The sequence below is a fragment of the Phragmites australis genome, chromosome 12, assembly GCF_958298935.1.
Source record: "Phragmites australis chromosome 12, lpPhrAust1.1, whole genome shotgun sequence".
In the NCBI taxonomy this organism is placed as follows: domain Eukaryota; kingdom Viridiplantae; phylum Streptophyta; class Magnoliopsida; order Poales; family Poaceae; genus Phragmites; species Phragmites australis.
In genome coordinates, this window is record NC_084932.1 from 29,696,478 (window position 1) to 29,713,586 (window position 17,109).

At 46.2% G+C, this 17,109-nt stretch overlaps 1 protein-coding gene and 1 pseudogene across 1 annotated transcript; both read left to right on the forward strand.

Annotated features, from left to right (window-relative positions):
• Positions 1 to 12,715: 12,715 nt before the first annotated feature.
• LOC133886160 (uncharacterized) lies at positions 12,716 to 14,304 on the forward strand. Its single transcript, XM_062325897.1, has 2 exons — positions 12,716 to 12,884; positions 13,072 to 14,304. The coding sequence occupies exon 2, from the start codon at positions 13,158 to 13,160 to the stop codon at positions 13,734 to 13,736; it is 579 nt and encodes a 192-aa protein (XP_062181881.1). The 5' UTR covers positions 12,716 to 12,884; positions 13,072 to 13,157; the 3' UTR covers positions 13,737 to 14,304.
• On the forward strand, positions 13,981 to 16,225 carry LOC133886500 (uncharacterized; annotated as a pseudogene).
• The last annotated feature ends 884 nt before the right edge of the window (positions 16,226 to 17,109 follow it).

Genomic DNA, 17,109 nt, shown 5'->3' on the forward strand with positions numbered 1-17,109 from the left:
GCAAGTATTCGGATGGCTCCTTTTGAGACCTTGTATGGCCGAAGGTGTGTTTCCCCTTTGTGTTGGGATTCGGTTGGAGAGAGGTCACTACTTGGTCCGGATTTGGTTCAGCAAACATCAAAAAAGGTGCACCAAATACGTCAGAACCTGTTGGCTGCTCAAAGTCGACAGAAGAGCTATGCAGATATCCGGAGACGAGACCTAGAATTTTCAGTCGGTGACTATGTGCTTCACAGAGTATCATCAACCAAAGGTGTTGTACGTTTTGGTATCTCTGTAAAGCTTAATCCGAGGTACATTGGTCCATTTCTAATCACAGCCTGAGTAGGCAGTTTGGCGTACCATCTTGAATTACCAGACTCAATGAGTGGAGTACATAATGTCTTCCATGTTTCTATGCTAAGAAAATATCTGAGAGACCCTGAGCATAAAATTGATGTTGAATCAATCACGATAGAAAAAGATCTGACCGTAAAGTGCCACCCAGTATGTATTCCGGATTCCTCAGAGCGAGTTATGAGGAGGAGGACTATCAAGTTTGTGAGAGTCCTTTGGACAAATCAAACAGAACGAGAAGCAACTTGGGAACTTGAAGAGCAAATGCGCAAGGAGTATCCTGAGCTCTTTGAGACTGGTGAGTCATAAGTTTTGAAATATTTTTTCACCTCTATTTCATAGTTGCCATGGAAGCGGTAGAATTCAGGGACGAATTCTTTTAAGGGGGGGAGAATGTAATACTGAATTTCTGGAAAAAAGAGAGAGAGAAAGTTGACCAAATATTGACTTTGTGATCCGTGGCTCGTATGGACGATCGGAGACCGTGGTTGCGTTCATCTCGTCGGGATGAACCCATTTTGCTATTTATATGTCCGTTCCGGGCACTTTAAGACCCGTAGCGAGCCCCATCAATTTAAACTGTTCATTGATTTAAAAAATAAATAAAAAAAGATAAGTATCGGATGGATCGGTCCGATCCAGACACTTCGAGCCGCTGGCGTTTCTCTCTCTCGCACGTCTTTCTCTCTCTCTCTCCCGCCGCCGTGCGCTGCTGCTCGCTCTCCGCTGGCCGCCGGCGCCGCTGCCTGCTTCTGCGTCGCCGCTGCACTGTGCTGTGCCGCCGGCCGCGCCTTGCTGAGCACCGCGTGCCTACGCCGCTCCTGCTGCGCGCGCCGCTGTGCCGTTCCCGCCGCCAGCGCCGCCGCCGTGCTCTCTCTCTCTCTCTCTCTCTCTCTCTCTCTCTCTCTCTCTCTCTCTCTCCGTGTGTGTGCTAACCGAGAGCTAGAAAAGAAACAAGCACCGGAAAAGAAAGGAAAGGAGAGAGAGAAGAAGAAAGAAGAAAGAAAAGAGCCGGCCGGGAGAGAAGCCAGGAAGAAGAAGGAAGAAAGGGAAAAAAAGAAAAGGAAAGAGAAAAGAAAAAAAAGGGGAAGGAAAAAAAAAGAAGAAAAAGTAAAAGTTGGAAATTTCGGAATTTCGTCGGATTCGTCGTCAATCTTTCGAAGGCGAATTCTCGGTAATTTCTGGACGTTTGTGGTTGGATTAAATCAAATCAAGCAATTCGTGTCGTATCATTTCATGTGATCAATAGTTTGATTCATTTTGATAATCGTTATTGATTCGAAGATACGACATCCGAGTCGAAGTATTCAATTCATCGAAGCGAAGTCTAATTAATGAGAATTTTGGTTCGACTCTGAATTGGAAATGGTGTATCATTTCATGTGATACAGTTTCTGTTTGGTTTTCCGAAATATAGGCGTATATGCGACGTTTTCAGACGTAGGGTTGATGCTTCATATTTTATGTGTTTTAAATGTGTTGTAGTGCTAATAATATACCTGTACAGGTGGTACCTCTTCTGGGCGTCCGTGATCGATTTTTCCTTCGTCGCTTTTGGGTAAAAGGCAAGTAACGTGGGGGTGTAGTTCCGTGCTATGTTTATATTCATGTCTTACTTCTTTTGTAAATAAAATTGAAGTAAATGGTTTTCTTTTCTAATCCATTTAAATCATGGATGACGTTGCATTCGATTATTTAAATCAATGCTTTTCTTATTGATTTGGATTGTACCTTTGTCTTCATGAATCAGTTGTGGTTTTTTATCATGAGCCATTCAAAAAGGAATAAAGAATTGACGTCAATTCACATGCATGCATATGCATTTATGCACTTCATATGGTGATAAAAGGCCGATCACTGCCATCGCGCGTGATTCGTACCGATACATGGAGTTGCAAGAGATGTTGGCATCGTCCAGCTCTCAAATGGAGTTACATCATGGCATTCATACATTTTTTTTATGATATCTGGAGAATTCAGAATTTTGGGAGTTGAATGCCATATTTTTTGTGGGAGACTGGGTTGAAGTTTGTCGTTACTTTCTCGACAAATATTCTGAAATGATGATCTCTTTAAAACCATGTGTTTTTCTTGTTGATGTGAGAAGAATGTTTTATTCCCAAATGCTTTTGAACTAAGTGAGATGCGTTTATATTCATAGCTATTACTTGCTGAGCTCGTCTCACCCTCTGTTAAATCTTTTACAGGTATGTTTAGCTGCTGACGTGCATTTTAGGGTTGGATCTGGGTAGTTGCACACACGCTACCTCAACACGATGTTGATAACTCAACCAGTGGTTAGAAGATGTGCTTGTGGTGGCATGTCGTTTGTTTTTTGTTTATGTTGTGGTAGACGCTAGTAGCGTCTTAATGGTTTCTATATATATGCTGGTCATATCTGTTTCTGTCTGCTTGTGATCTTTCTTTTAGTAAGTTATACCTCTCTATAGAGGAGATGCTGCTAAAATTTTCTATTTTCTTATAAATAGGTTTAGTTGTAAAGTAGGGTGTTACACATCCGATCCAAAAACCATAGCTAATCGCTCTGTTTGATTAGTCTCACCAGTAAATTAATATTCGTGACTCGCTCGTTCCTCGGCCCTTTCTTCTTCTCCTAGCTGCTTCCTGCTTCTAAATTATCAGATGGTTGTGTTTCTGTTCTGGAAAATAGCGTTCGAGTTCTATGGTTAGTTGGAGGTTCACTTCTCCGCTCTGTTGACTCCAATCTGCATTTGAGAATCCCATGTGCTCTTGGACACCAGCTAGTTGTCCAGTATGCTGCTTTGAGGAGAAAGTATCAAACAAATTTTCTTGATGATAACTACCTACATTGCCTGATTTCCTCATCCTTGATACAACCACAAATGAGAACCGCGTGCTACAACTTTGACTAGTAGTTAAAGATGGAGATTCTGGAATTAAAGATGCTGCTTTTTGGTACAATATATAATATACATTTCTGAGCCGTAGTTTGGATTTCTCTTTTTCCGGTTTTGACAAGCATGTTCTTGCTGTTTTAGCTCTGTAAGCTGAGAGAGCTGCACTTCAGATTTCACTCCTGCTTTAAAGGCTGTATTCTTGTATAGAGATTTTCCTAGTGCTTGTAGCATATACCAAAGGCTTGGCCCCGCTTTATAGAAAGCAAGCATATATAGAGAACAAAAGTATGCTTGTAGCATGAGGCAGACAACTTTCTGAAGTAGCACAGTTTCGAAACCATGGATATTTCTGTTCCCTCTTACATGAATGCAATAACGCACATTAGGTAGTTAGAACACACAACTTGGAGCAGCATTATTTAGAAAGAATTATTATATCAGCTCGTTGGATTAATTACTGCTCCCATTAGGGCAGTTTTCCCAAGATGAAGCCTGGATAAGCATCATGGGAAAAACTACTTTGTTCTGTCAGATATTGTCGATGCTTGTATGTGCTAATTCTGCTTTTATCTTCAACAGGTTTGCCACTCCGATTGCACTTTCGGTCTGTCTCTTTGCTTCCTTGGATATGGGATTGATCTGTATAGCTGGTTTTGTCCAATTTGCGTTATGGTCTCTTTCGAGTTTAATGTATCAATATATCGTTTGTTGACATCCTGCAATGCAACCATCAGTAGCCGAAAGAGACCATCAGGCGCAGTTTAATGTACCAATATATCGAGTTTAGGGCACACGTGATAATGTGTAGAGGGTGCATAGTTGGTAACTACCGTTTGTGTTACCTGGCGCAGTTATAGAGATCTTAGACACATGTAGCCGGTCGCATTGGAAGGTTGTCCTTCAGATGTATCCTTCTCACCCGAAGATTGTTACACCGTGCGAACGCCAGCAACTGATAATTTACATGAACACAATTAACATGCTGGATTAACACAGCAGCCACTACTCGTTTTTGGTTTCCATCATCTAAGAAAAAGAGCACAACATGACCAGTTTGACACTGAACTGAAGAATACTCAGACTTCAGGTCTGGGACTCTGGGTGGTCAAAGCGGTCCCATAAGACCAATGGGTCTCTCTCGGTCATATACTCAGACTTCTCAGATTTTGAAGGCCCTCCGTTTTTTCGATGATGGAATAATTTAAAAGCATCCTAGCCTCTACATCTACGATGTATTTGACCAATCATTATTACAATGAAGGCCCCTCCGTGCCAGCTTCAGGCTGTGCAATGGTATGATCGAGTTCCATGCCGTCGAGTTTTACCTCGACATCTGTTGCTCCGATCCAAGGACAGCTCGGCGAACTCCCTTTTCGCATTGTCCGACATATCCTGCAACATTATATGTATTTACTGCTGGTAAATACAATGCGCAGTTGGTCATGTGTAATCTTCAGGATTACCAAATATTATTTCCCAGAAAATTTCCTAGCAAATTTAATGCAAGCATGTAATCTTCAGGATTACAAATCAAGAAAATAAAACGGAATGGCTTTGGGCCATTCTGCATGTTGGACAGGTGACCCAACCGTGCACAAATGCACTATGGGCTTCAGGCCCTTTAGTGGTAATTGGTTATTTTATGCGCATTGGGCCCTGCATGTTGCAGCCTACCAAGGAGAGCCATATGGGGCTTCAGGACCATGTGCGCGTTGCAGCTTGCCAAGCGAGTTTTTTTTTTTTACATTTTCTAATTTAAAAAATTAAATAAATAACTCCCAAATAAAAAAATTTACGGGAATACACGTCTACCACCCTCTCAAAAGTCTGCAACCCTTTCAGAGAACGGTAAGGATGCCACGGTGGTAAGTGCAGGCCTTACCACCCTCTCAAAAGGCGGTTAGCCCTTACAGCCAACTGAGAGTGCGGTTAACCTACTGTTCCCGTTGTAAACAGTACTCAACGCTTAATTTTCTCTTCCCATCTACTCTATTCAAAATAGTGGCCTTCTGTTACTCCAAAAATCTTAATTTTTTTTATATATTTCATAATTCATGTGCAACCTATTTTAATTGGATTCACCTAAAAATCATGTGTATAATTTAAACTAAAATTCTCTAAAAAAAAGTATACTTTTATAACTTCTAGAAATTTTTAGGGTATCAAATAAATTCCAAAAATCTAGAAAAAATCACTAATATTCTTCTTATATGATGGACTAATTTCTAAAATTATTTTCAGCCCTAGGTTTGTATATGTTTGAATTCAAATAGAGTTAAAAGAAGAATATCACATGAAATTATAAAAATACATATAAATAAAGCATTACAAAGGAACTCACTTTTTCACCAGAGTTGTTGTTGTTGGGCTTCTCCTTGCACGTGTGGGGCTTCAGGCCTACTCGATTGCCGCGGCCTGCCGGGGCGGCTACCTTGTGCGAATGTGGCTTGAGGCCCATGCGCGTGTTGCTGACTGAAATTTTTTTATATATATTTTTCTTTAATATTTTTAAGAATACACGTCTGTTCGAAAGAATAGCAAGATTAGGAGACTATCGCCCGTTCAACACGCGAGAACAAGGTCTCGCCCGTTGAACGAGCGAGATCTCGTGGGACCCGACGATCAGCGAATTAAAAAACAGGAGAGATGAAGGTCTCGCCTGTTGAACAGGCGAGACCTTCATGACTGCGACGCCGCACAGGCCCACCCAAATGGCGAGACCTTTTGGGTATATATTGCGAGAGGGAGGGAGAGGAGAGGAGAGGAGGGAGGAGGGAAAGTGTACGACGAAGCGCTGTTGGAGAGAAAATGTATTTTTTTTCTTTGTTTTTTTTTACAAACCCGGTAGGATAGCCACTAATGCTAGATTTTGACATAGGTTAGATGTTAGATCTAGAATTTTTTTTTACGAACCTAGTAGGATAGCCACTAGACATAGGTTATAATGTAGATCTAGTTTTCGAATTAGGGTTAGACATAGTGTTGCTACTAGATCTTGTTTGTACACATATTTTAGCAAATAGATGTAGTATTTAGACATATGTTAGGTATTAGATGTAAGATTTAGAAATAATGTGATATAACTGAGGTAGTAGATGTATGATTTTGAGGTGTTTGATGTAGCGGCTTGGGGATATTTTGTTGCATTATTGTAGATGTAGTTTTACATAATAATTTCTGTTCTGTTGCAATAATGTTGTGGTTTTGTCGATGGTTGCCAGGTATGTCGGATCAGTGGAAGTTTAGGATTTTTTATGGTGACAGTGAAATATTATATGGTCTGGAATGGGTAATATTGTCCGTATTTCAGTCAATGGACAAGTGTATCTCCAGGCCTACACACAAAAGTGTAGAACACTTGTACGTCTGGTTGATGTGGGGTTTCAAAATAGACCCCGAGGTTCAAGAGATGACCATTAGCATTGTGGGTAACCGAGTGAGAGATGGTGTGTACTGGGAGGTGTACCCGCTTTGTGAAGATTCAGTATGGAAGAGGTACCTGCAGGATGTTGTGCATAGATGTTGGCCTCATATGTTGGTTGTGCAATGGAAGAATAAGGAGTCAGTTGGGGAGATGCAGGATGGGGGGTACACGGAGGAGGAGGGTGCTGAGAAAGAGTATGAACAGGATGTCGATTCGGATGGTGCACATTCATCAGATTATCCGAATGAACCGACCAGTGAGGTAGACGAGGGGAGATGAATCCCTTCTCTAATTGAACAGGTGGAGCGGGATGATCATGTGGCACTTTCCATATGATTTCATGCAATGCCTTACTAATCTCCCATCTTCTTTCATTTGTCCAGTCGCCTCCACCTATCTGTGACTTCATGGAATGGCTAGATATGGAGCAAAATAAGCACCAGAAGCGGTGGGTCGACATGAGCATGCGGTGGAGGAGAGAAGCATACGAACGCCGGAAGTACAAGCAACAGTAGGAGGAACTCCGGCTAAAACGTCAGGAGGATGAGCGCATGAGACAGGCAGCGGCGGAGCAGCTCGGTCCTGTTTGTTTTTCGCGAAGGCAGATTTTTACCCTCCGCTCGAGGGAATATTTGTTCCTCATGCACAGGTTTTAACATTCGCATAGTTGTCGAGGTGCTTATCTTCTTGGTGCTTGCATTATTTATATGCACCGGAGCATCAACTCTTCGCATGAGTGCAGAAGCCTCTACTTTCTGAGCACTAACATTATACAAGGGCGTTGAACCTTTCACTCTTCATATGCAGGGTTTTGACCTTCGCAAGAAGGAATTTATTACGCCAAAGTGATTAAATTTCACACATTTACTTTATGCGTAAGAGCACTTATTCTTTTCAATACGCATATGCAAATGTTTACTTTTCGCAGAAAATGTAAGACGAAGCATCGATGACCCTCTTAAATGAGGCATCGCCTTCGCAGAAAATGTAAGACGAAGCATCGATGACCCTCTTAAATGAGGCATCGCCTTCGCAGGAAATGTAAGACGAAGTGACGGTTGATCTCGATAAGAGGCAACACGCCTTCGCGGCAATAAAAGTATTTACTCCTCATACACAGGTTTTAACCTTCGCATGACAAGGCTCTTATTGCTCACATGCAGGAATTTCTACTCTTCACAGGATGGGACTTATCCATCATATACCGAAGGTGTCATCCTTCGCCACTACAGTTATCATTATGATAAAACATTTACACTTTGATTATCCTTTTTGTGCATCTATTTAACACATGCATGAAGACGGGGGCTAAGAGTGACGGCCCTGCAGCGAAGACAAACCATGTCTTCGGGTTACATCATTGCATTTAAATATTTATTTTTAATGTGTGTACTTCGATTATAATGTGTACTTCATCTCTAGAAAGGGGTGTGAAGCACCTGTAGTCCTGCAGGACAGGAAGTCGAAGTGTCGGTGATCCTTAGGTTAAGACAGCGCACCAATAAACTTAAAAGGCGAGTGAAGGCCCGCCAAACAGGATCGAGCTGTCACTCAGCTTCAGTAAAAGCAACGCTCCACTCGGACCTCAGACAGAGTCGCCCTCACCTTCGTCTTCGACAATGTCGGTGAGACTCCGGATGGAGCCCTCTACGCCTCCGTCGACTACGCCTTTGTCGACCAGATGGCCTTCGGCCACGGCGACTAAGCCTTCATTGACTACACCTACATCGACCAGAGGGGCTTCGGATGACGACTACGGCCACGACGACTATGCCTACGTCGACAAGAGGTGCTTCAGCCGCGACTACTTCGACTCCGTCGACTACAACTACGTCGACTTGAGGGACTTCGGCCGTGACTACTTCGACTCCGTCAACTACGACTACGTCGACTTGAGGGACTTCAGCCGCAACTACTTCGCCTCTAACTACGACTACATTGACTTGAGGGGCTTCGGCCGCGACTACTCAACTCCGTCGAATCCGACCATCGGCCAGAGGGGCTTTGGCCAAGATGACTTCGCCCACGCCGACTTCGACTACATCAACCGCGCGACATCCTTCACCACTCATGAACACCGGTCAAGAGGGGCTAAGGGGGTAGCCGGGTTAAAATCCTGTCCAGGGTTCCGAAAGTTTGGCCGGCGCACGTGAGCGGAGGTGCGTGAGCATCTTCAACTTCCGAGCTATGGCTGTCGCCTTCAACTTCTGCGAGCCATGGCAACAGCCTTCGACTTCCGAGCTACGGCTGTCGCTTTCGACTTCGGCGAGCCATGACAACAGCCTTCGACTTCCGAGCTACGGCTACCGCCTTCGACTTTGGCGAGCCACGATAGCAGCCTTTGACCTCCAGGCCACGACAGTAGCCTTCTGCCACCGCGCCTGCCGAAGCCTTAGCAACAGCCTTTGCTGAGACCTCCTCCGTCGAGGACGAGGATGTGCCTTTGACTTCGATTACGGAGGAAGATCTACCTCCGCCTAAGACCCGCTTTGCCGAGCGAGGCGAAGCATAGTTGTGATAGTATATCTAGCTCTAGCAGTCATGTAAAGAAAAATCAGTGACATGTACGCGCTCTTTTCTCCATGTCCTTTTTTCCCACTGGGTTTTTGGGATGGAGTTTTTAGCGAGGCGTACATGTCAGCGGTGAGCCTAGGCCCTTTCCTAGTTGTAGCTGTTCGCCCCGCTGTCCCATTGGAGCTTACAGCTGAGGGGCTACTGTTGGGGGAAAGGTCTAAGCCCACCTAGTAGCCCATGTAATTAATCAGCCCACATGAAAGCTCAAGGGTCTATTTGTAATATTTGTACCCCACCAAGGGTTGGAGAGGAAGTTTCACCTCTCCCCCTCACCTATATACAGGACCCAAGGGGTCAAGTGGAGGGATGGATTCCTCCCAGCTTTCACGTACTCTCTTCTCTCTCTTTACCCAGATTAGACCCTTTTGGCACTGGTCATCGCTACAGTACTCTTTCGGTACTGTAGCTGAAAATAGTTCCAACAATAACAATGTCCACATTTCTAAACTTTTTGAAGTTTTGGGAGTTTAAATTGAACTAGGCTAATTGGCGCGCCTACATCGCGTCCGTTTTTTGTTGTTGCACAGAGTATGACAAAAGAAGTCTAAAAAAATTGGGTTCACTAATTTTGGATATATCAATATTTATTTATAAATTTATCAATATTTAACACATTCACTTAATTATAGAAAAACAATAATACTTTCATGCATGCACATAATTTTAACATGTAGATGAAAGTAATACGAACCTAAAAAAATTTGTTTCATATTTTTTTGAGTTTTAGATATTTTTCTATGCATTTTGATATTTTTCAATATAACTAATATTCATTTTGATATTTTTTTTTTAGAATTTTCTGAAATGAAAATTATATGCACTGCCACCTCAGGCCGTTTTCACTTTCCCCAACCTGCCATGCCTTCTCCCTTTCCCCGGCCCAAGCTGACCCAGCACTGCCAGTGCCTGCCTGCACACCACATCGTTGTCCTCTTCGCTCTGTTTCCCCGACGCGATGGCCGATGGACGCACGCAACGCCGCCTCCTGTGCTCGCTGTAAGAGGACGCCACCTCATGATGCACAGCTCCGACGTCCTGTGCGCGCTTGACTTCCGCGCGACCGTCTCGGCTCACCGCCCCACACCACAACATGCCGCGCACCTCCTACTCCCTTCTCGCTCAGCCAGACAGCCCATGTTCCACGCCGTCGTCTTCCTCACGCACCAACACGGGCACCGGCACGATCCCGAACTCGCACTCAGCCATGGACACGTCGGTTGTCCGAGCCTCCCCACTCCCACGCTGCGGACTCATCTGCTCCTGCAGCCGGCGTCAGCACGAGGACGAGACGACGCTGACGGAGACGCGTGCCACTCCGCACAACGCCACCGTACGCCGATCGGCATCCACTGTGCTCTTCTGTAGCAACCCTGTAGCGCCTCTTCGTCGCCTGTGTCTACAGAAGGCGTAGCTGATCACCTCCCCGCATCAATCCGCGCGCTAGCTCACTCCCTTCTGTAATTGGGACAATCTTGATGATTTGTATTCATGGTGTACACATGTATTTATAGTACAATGGCTCTGGGCCTGAGCACGCGCATGGCGAGTACACGAAGTGATAGAGGCGGAGTACATGCATGCGCGTGGCGGAGAAGTAGCGCTGAAGCTGTTGGAGATCCTGGAGACGGGCTGAAGCTGTTGGAGATCCTGGAGACGGGCTGAAGCTGTTGAGCTGTAGAATCGGGCGTCTAACACCTTCTCCTCCCTCACCCTCACTGCCAGGTGCCAGCCGGTCCAGCGCCGACGCACAAGCTGGTGGCATCACCGCATGCAACTGCCTTACCCCTTTACTTAAACGGTGTTGCGTTACAAGGAGGAAGAGGACACGGCACCATCTCATCAGCGTGCTCGGGGTGACGGAGGACGGAGGAGCTAGGCACCGCCCTGGAGTCACCAAGCACTCATGATGGAAGAATTAGACAGCAGTCCGTACTCGACACGAGTACCATGTTTAGTAGATAAGTGTTAAAAAAGCATTTTAAAAGTACGTACTACTCATAAAAATCTAGTGGTATTATTGTTCTATGACCAGTCTAAATTGATTCTGTATATTAGAAGTCAAAGCTGAGGAACTTAATTTGACCACTTATTAAACTTTTAAAACGCATCATGCATTTCTGAATGGTGTGTGCCAACTAAGTGATATTGGCAAATATTTGAACTATATATAATTGGCTATGAAACATTATGATTTATGAAACGTTCGTACGCGAGCTAAATAGAACAAAGTAAATAAACACGTCACATGAAAGATAGAATTGTGAATATAATATTAAAGAAGACTAAACTCAATTAGAATTTTGATTCAAAAATCAAACTCCAAATACAAGGAAATCATGATTATAATATAACTAGAAAAAGGCATAATATGACTTGTGCCATTGTATTCTCACCTAAAAAATTGTATATAAGACCACAAAATACTACAAATATAAGTCTGTCCAATTGTTAAAAATAGTTCATATGAACGTTCCAAGCGCGATGCTCTAATTCACAGGGCAACCCCTGTCCTAACTACATATTTCAACTAAGTCCATTTTTTTGTGTCCAACTTATTTTGCAAAAAGGGGTAAGCCCACTTTACACCATTCTAGTGAGGCGGGATTTCACCCTCCCACTTCATAACGAATGACATTACACATTTACACTTAACAATCTTGTAGTTTATAGCTAATGACATGGATCGGAGTAATAAACTGCTGTCACTCTTAGCAACTGCAATACATCCCATCAGGAGACCAAGATACATGAGTACAGATTTCATTTAATGGGTTGCAGCGTCCCCATTAGCAAATTCACCATTCAAAAATTTTGTCCAAAAATCATGCAGGTAGTACATACAAAGTTATGTACACCTCATCTAAGGAAAAGTTAAGTAAACTTGTGAATTATTAATGAAGTATATTTAAAGCAATAAAGAAGTATAACCCACATGTAAAAGTGGTATATGAGAGGTGGGAGTACGTACTCCCAGTAATACAACACACACACACTAGCGGGCTGTACAACTTATTAGCTGATCTCCATGTTCCGATGCTGCATCCAGCCATGAAGATGAGAATTTTATTTACTTTATATTGATCGGATGGTTGTACATTGTGAATTATTGATCTATGATTAATTTTCTATGTATGCGCGTATTATCCGATTATTAAAGTTTGGTTCTGGTCCGGTTCCGGATCGATTCCGTACCAAGTCCGATATCCGATAATATTTGTATTCGTATTCGTATACGTGCATTATCCGCTCCGCTCCAAATCCGGCAAAAAAATGTTGATTAGGATATGGGGAAGGTATTATCCGATCCGATTCGATCCGTTTTCTTTCCTAAAACTAATTGAACAATATTTTTCTGGAAAACCTGGTTACTGTGCAAATGGGCTGTATCGGGCTCAAATATACTATTTTCTTTTTTCTTCCTTTTTTCTGGGCCTGCCGAAATGGGCTCGTCTCATTCTTTCTTTTCTCTTCTCTCTCTTACCCCCTCTCTCTCTCGCCCGGTTCCGGGGGCGGCGGCTAGGTGGCGGCGGCCATCGGCGGGGTGGAAAATGGAGAGAGAGGAGGGGCGGCTTATCTCGGGCGCGGGGGCGAGCGGCGGGGCGACGACGTGCGCGACGGGACGGGGCGGCCGACGTGCGCGACGCCGGCCACAGGAGCGGCGACGCGAGGCGGTTAGTTATCTTTTTTTTTTCCTTTCTTCTTTTGTGAAAATTGAAATCAGGATGTCACAGGATTCCAGTCCGAGGCGGAGTGCGATTCTTGTATCCGACTCGGCTCCGCCGGAATCGCTCGGTGTTATAAATACGCATCGAGGGAGGCTTGATTTTGGCTGAACCAATCCGTTGAATTGAATCGCAGGGCGTTGCGGGAGAGCAAATTAATCCATTGAATTGCGACAGAGGAGACCGACAAGGGTAGAAAGTCGAAGCAGGTTCGACGAGACCATGGCAAGCTCCTCGAGGCTCTGTTCGGATGAGGAGCTGCAGAAGGCTAGGGATGATTTAAAAGAACTCCTCGTCCGAAGCCCAATCCCCGACGAGTTCCGGTCTCCCGGTGATGAAGAGGAGAAGGAGAAGAAGGTCAATATGGGAAAGAAGAAGAAGCTGTACGTGCTGCCGAAGGAGTATGTGGAGGTGCTCCTCAACTACAAGTGCAGGCCGCTCCCCAAGTACGAGGCGCTCGCCCAAGCAGAAGAGGACAAGGAGAAGTACAAGGACATCAGGACCTTGGTCACCGACATCAGGACCTTGCTCACCGTGGCCGATGTCTTGTGTAGGCGTGACCACGACTTTATACGCACCGTCCAGGAGAAGATGAGGCATGAGTTGGAGACCAAAGGTTACATCACCTACGAGGCCACTGACGACGATGATGCATTGAGGGTGCTACGGCATTTCAACAGTGTCCTCGAGGACGACAATAAGGGTGCAACGGCATCTCAGCAGGGTCCTCGAGGACGAGGACGCAGGAGGCACCGACCTGGAGTCATGAAGCACACTGGAGGGGTCAAGAAGCTAAACTGAGCTTGTAACAAGTGTTCGAAACAGCTGAAAACGAGGTGATAAAGTTTTTGAAATTTCTCAAACCAGAGGGTAGAGGAGGGTAATGAAATAACGTTGTTTTTAAAAATTAAAACTCAACTGCGTTTGTAAGATATGAAGAAGACAAGCATTCTACTGATGCAAAATGTGTCTTTTCCATATTTCGCAAATGCAATAGAGTTAGTGTAAAACTTTTCATATCTTGCAAAATCATCCTTATCCAGACATGCCCCCAAAGGTAAAACATAACCTCCTCTACATCTGGTAACTTATTTTGAGATTTTTCGAAAACATCATCACCTGTTTCTTCACAAGTTTCAACATTTAGAAAATAGAAATTTATTTTTGTCTTTTATGCCTTTGTACCGTGCCCTATGGTCTTGTATTCGAAGACACTATCAGTTAGCTTGGATTTGTCAAGAGTATAAAGCTTAGTCTTTTTCTCCGTACTAGTGTAATTCTTGAGAATTTGCACCTATCTGAATTATGTGTTCCATGGGTTATAATTGCAACAAACCATGTCTTAGTAGCGCTATTCTTGAGATTATGCTGTTCTAGTGGGATTTGGGGGTCGGGTTGATATCCTCCTTGGTTTTTTTACATAGTTTATGGGTAATTAGTGTTCCTGACTTAGAGCGGTAGAAGTTTACCATGGGAAAAGATCAGATCTTGATTAATGTTAACTGGAAAAACGAGCCCTGTTTGTTCTGATTTTTTTGGTACTTTGATTTGCTTTACCTGGTACATTTGGTTCCGGGCACTGGTTAAGAGCAAGTCCAAGTTACTATGCAAAGTACGGCGAGCGGACGCTGGCGCTCAGGGCGGCGAGCATGGGCAGCCTGCGCAGCTCCATGCTCACCCCGCCGGACCCCGGCCCCAACTACGCCAAGTTCGTGGAGGAGTGCTAGTCGAGGACGGACGCCGGGCTGGTGGCCAGGATCATCATCGTGCCCGAGCGGCCTCCGGACGACGACGTCCACATCGAGGTGAAGCGGGAGGAGTACGGCAACCTCGTGTACAGCGCGCACAGGCTCTTCCACACCTTCCGCCGCCTCTTCGTCGACCTCATCCTCAGCTTCCAGGACCGCATCGACAGCCTCGCCTTCTTCCGGAAGCTGGAGATGGACCAGGCGTTCAAGGTGGTGGAGATCGAGCTGGTGCTCATGTACGAGTCCCTCCACTCCAAGGCCCTGGTGATCCACGGCGGGCTCGGCCGAGGCCTGCGCGTCTTCACCCTGGCCGCGCCCGTCGTGTCGCTCGTGCTCTTCACGCGCACGGCCGGCGACATGCAAGGCTACGCCTACGCGCGCGTCGACGTTAACATCTCCTACGTGCTCTTGGGCGGCGCTGTCTTCTTGGAGTTGTACGCCATCCTCCTGATGGTCGTCTCCCCGTGGACCTACGCCGATCTGCGAGCCAATGAGCTTCTCCGGCCAGCGGCAGAGGTGGTGTTTTGGCTGATCAAGTCCTTCCAGCCGGAGACAAGGCCGAGGTGGTCGAATCATATGTCGCAGTACAACCTCATGGGCTATTGCCTGAAAGACAAGCACCGCTGGTACAAGAGGCTCATGGAGTGGCTGGAGTGGAAATGGAACTTCCGTGTCAAGACGACGTGGGACAGCTGGAGGTACACGAAGAAGATCGCCGTGTCACAGCAGCTGAAGCGCCTCGTCTTCGAGCAGCTCAAGAGCAAAGCGAGCAGCTCCATGGACACCAAAAGCTACCGGAAGCTTGGCGAGCACCGGGGGCAGTGGGCGCTCCAACGCAAGGGCATGTACCAGCAGCTGGGGTGGAGCGTCGACTGCGAGTTCGACGAGAGCATCCTCCTCTGGCACATCGCCACCGATCTCTGCTTCTACGCCAAGCATGACAACGGCAGTGGTCGGGATGATCCTGATCCTCTGCCGGCGATGAGCAGGGAGATATCCAACTACATGCTCTTCCTTCTGGTGGTGCGCCCTTCCATGATGACCGCGCGGTTCGGCGACACCTGCGCGGAGGCCAAGAGCTTCTTCCAGCGGGCCGAGGAGATAGAGGACGAGCAGGGCTGCGCGGCCAGGCTGAGGGGCGTGGACACGTCCATCGCCAAGCCGCGGGACGTGAAGGGGGACAGGAGCAAGTCGGTGCTCTTCCAGGCGTGCAAACTCGCGAGGCAGCTGCTGGAGCTGGAGGGCGCGAGGGAGGACAAGATGTGGCGGCTCATCACCAGCGTGTGGATGGAGATGCTCTGCTACGCCGCCGGCAAGTGCAGCGGGAACGCCCACGCCTGGCAACTGAGCCAGGGCGGCGAGCTGCTCACCGTGGTGTTGCTGCTCATGGCGCACTTCGGCGTAGGAGACCAGTACAGGGTAGAGTCCGGCCACACGCCAGGGCCAAGCTCGTCGGCGGCACCTAGAGCACTGCACCAAAACAAACTCATTGTGTTGCCAAGTTACCAAACCCAATATATGGCAAGCCGTAAGTGTGACTGATAGCTAACTTTATGCATGGTGAGTTTAGTTACCAACCAAACAAGCCCTAGGTGATGTGCTCTCATGAAGGCCTTGCGGCCTTGCCTCCCATATTTGTTTTGGGAATGGCTAGTTAACATTTGATTGATTTTTTTTTTGCCAAAATCATTCATATTCGGGACAGTAGGATAGAGATCTGACGGTACATCTCCCAAAACCCTTTGCTACTTCAGCTCTTCCCAAATCCGATCAGGAAACAAATGTCTGCAACCTCCGTTCTGACTCCTGACTATGCAATCGTCTCCTCACCATGCACACCACCAGCCGACGCCAGTGAGGCCCATCAGTCATCCTCCATTGTCGCTGCCCTCCCCAAGGCACTCGATTCCCTGCCCTGACAACCCCTGCGCCACCATCTTCCTCCTTTCCGACAGGACGGTCCCACACCCTCCTACCTCGTCTCCAGCCGCAGGCACAACCACCACCCACCTCCACGCCAACTCTTTCTTGCTGCTATGCACAACCCTAACTACCACTGGTCCTTCACCATCGCGGCTGGTGGCACCCCACCACCTCGCCCATCACCACCACCAAACCAGCCTACCTCTACTGCTTTCTCTCTAAGCCCGTGGGTCGCTGGTAAGCTAGGCACAACCCTGAACCCTAATTGGACGACCCACCTGCTAGAGTTCATAGATCTTGTAGGACTTCACAGGAGATGGAGCAGGACGTGGCCGAGCACGAATCTCAACAACAATCAGAAGGTTAGAAAATCTCACAATTTTGACGCCCAAAATTATAGGTGTTGGGGAAAACGTCTTAGCCCTAAGACGCTTAGATGATGTATTATAGTATTAGCAATCATAGTATATCGGATACTACGTTATACGTAAAGGGGGAAAAGA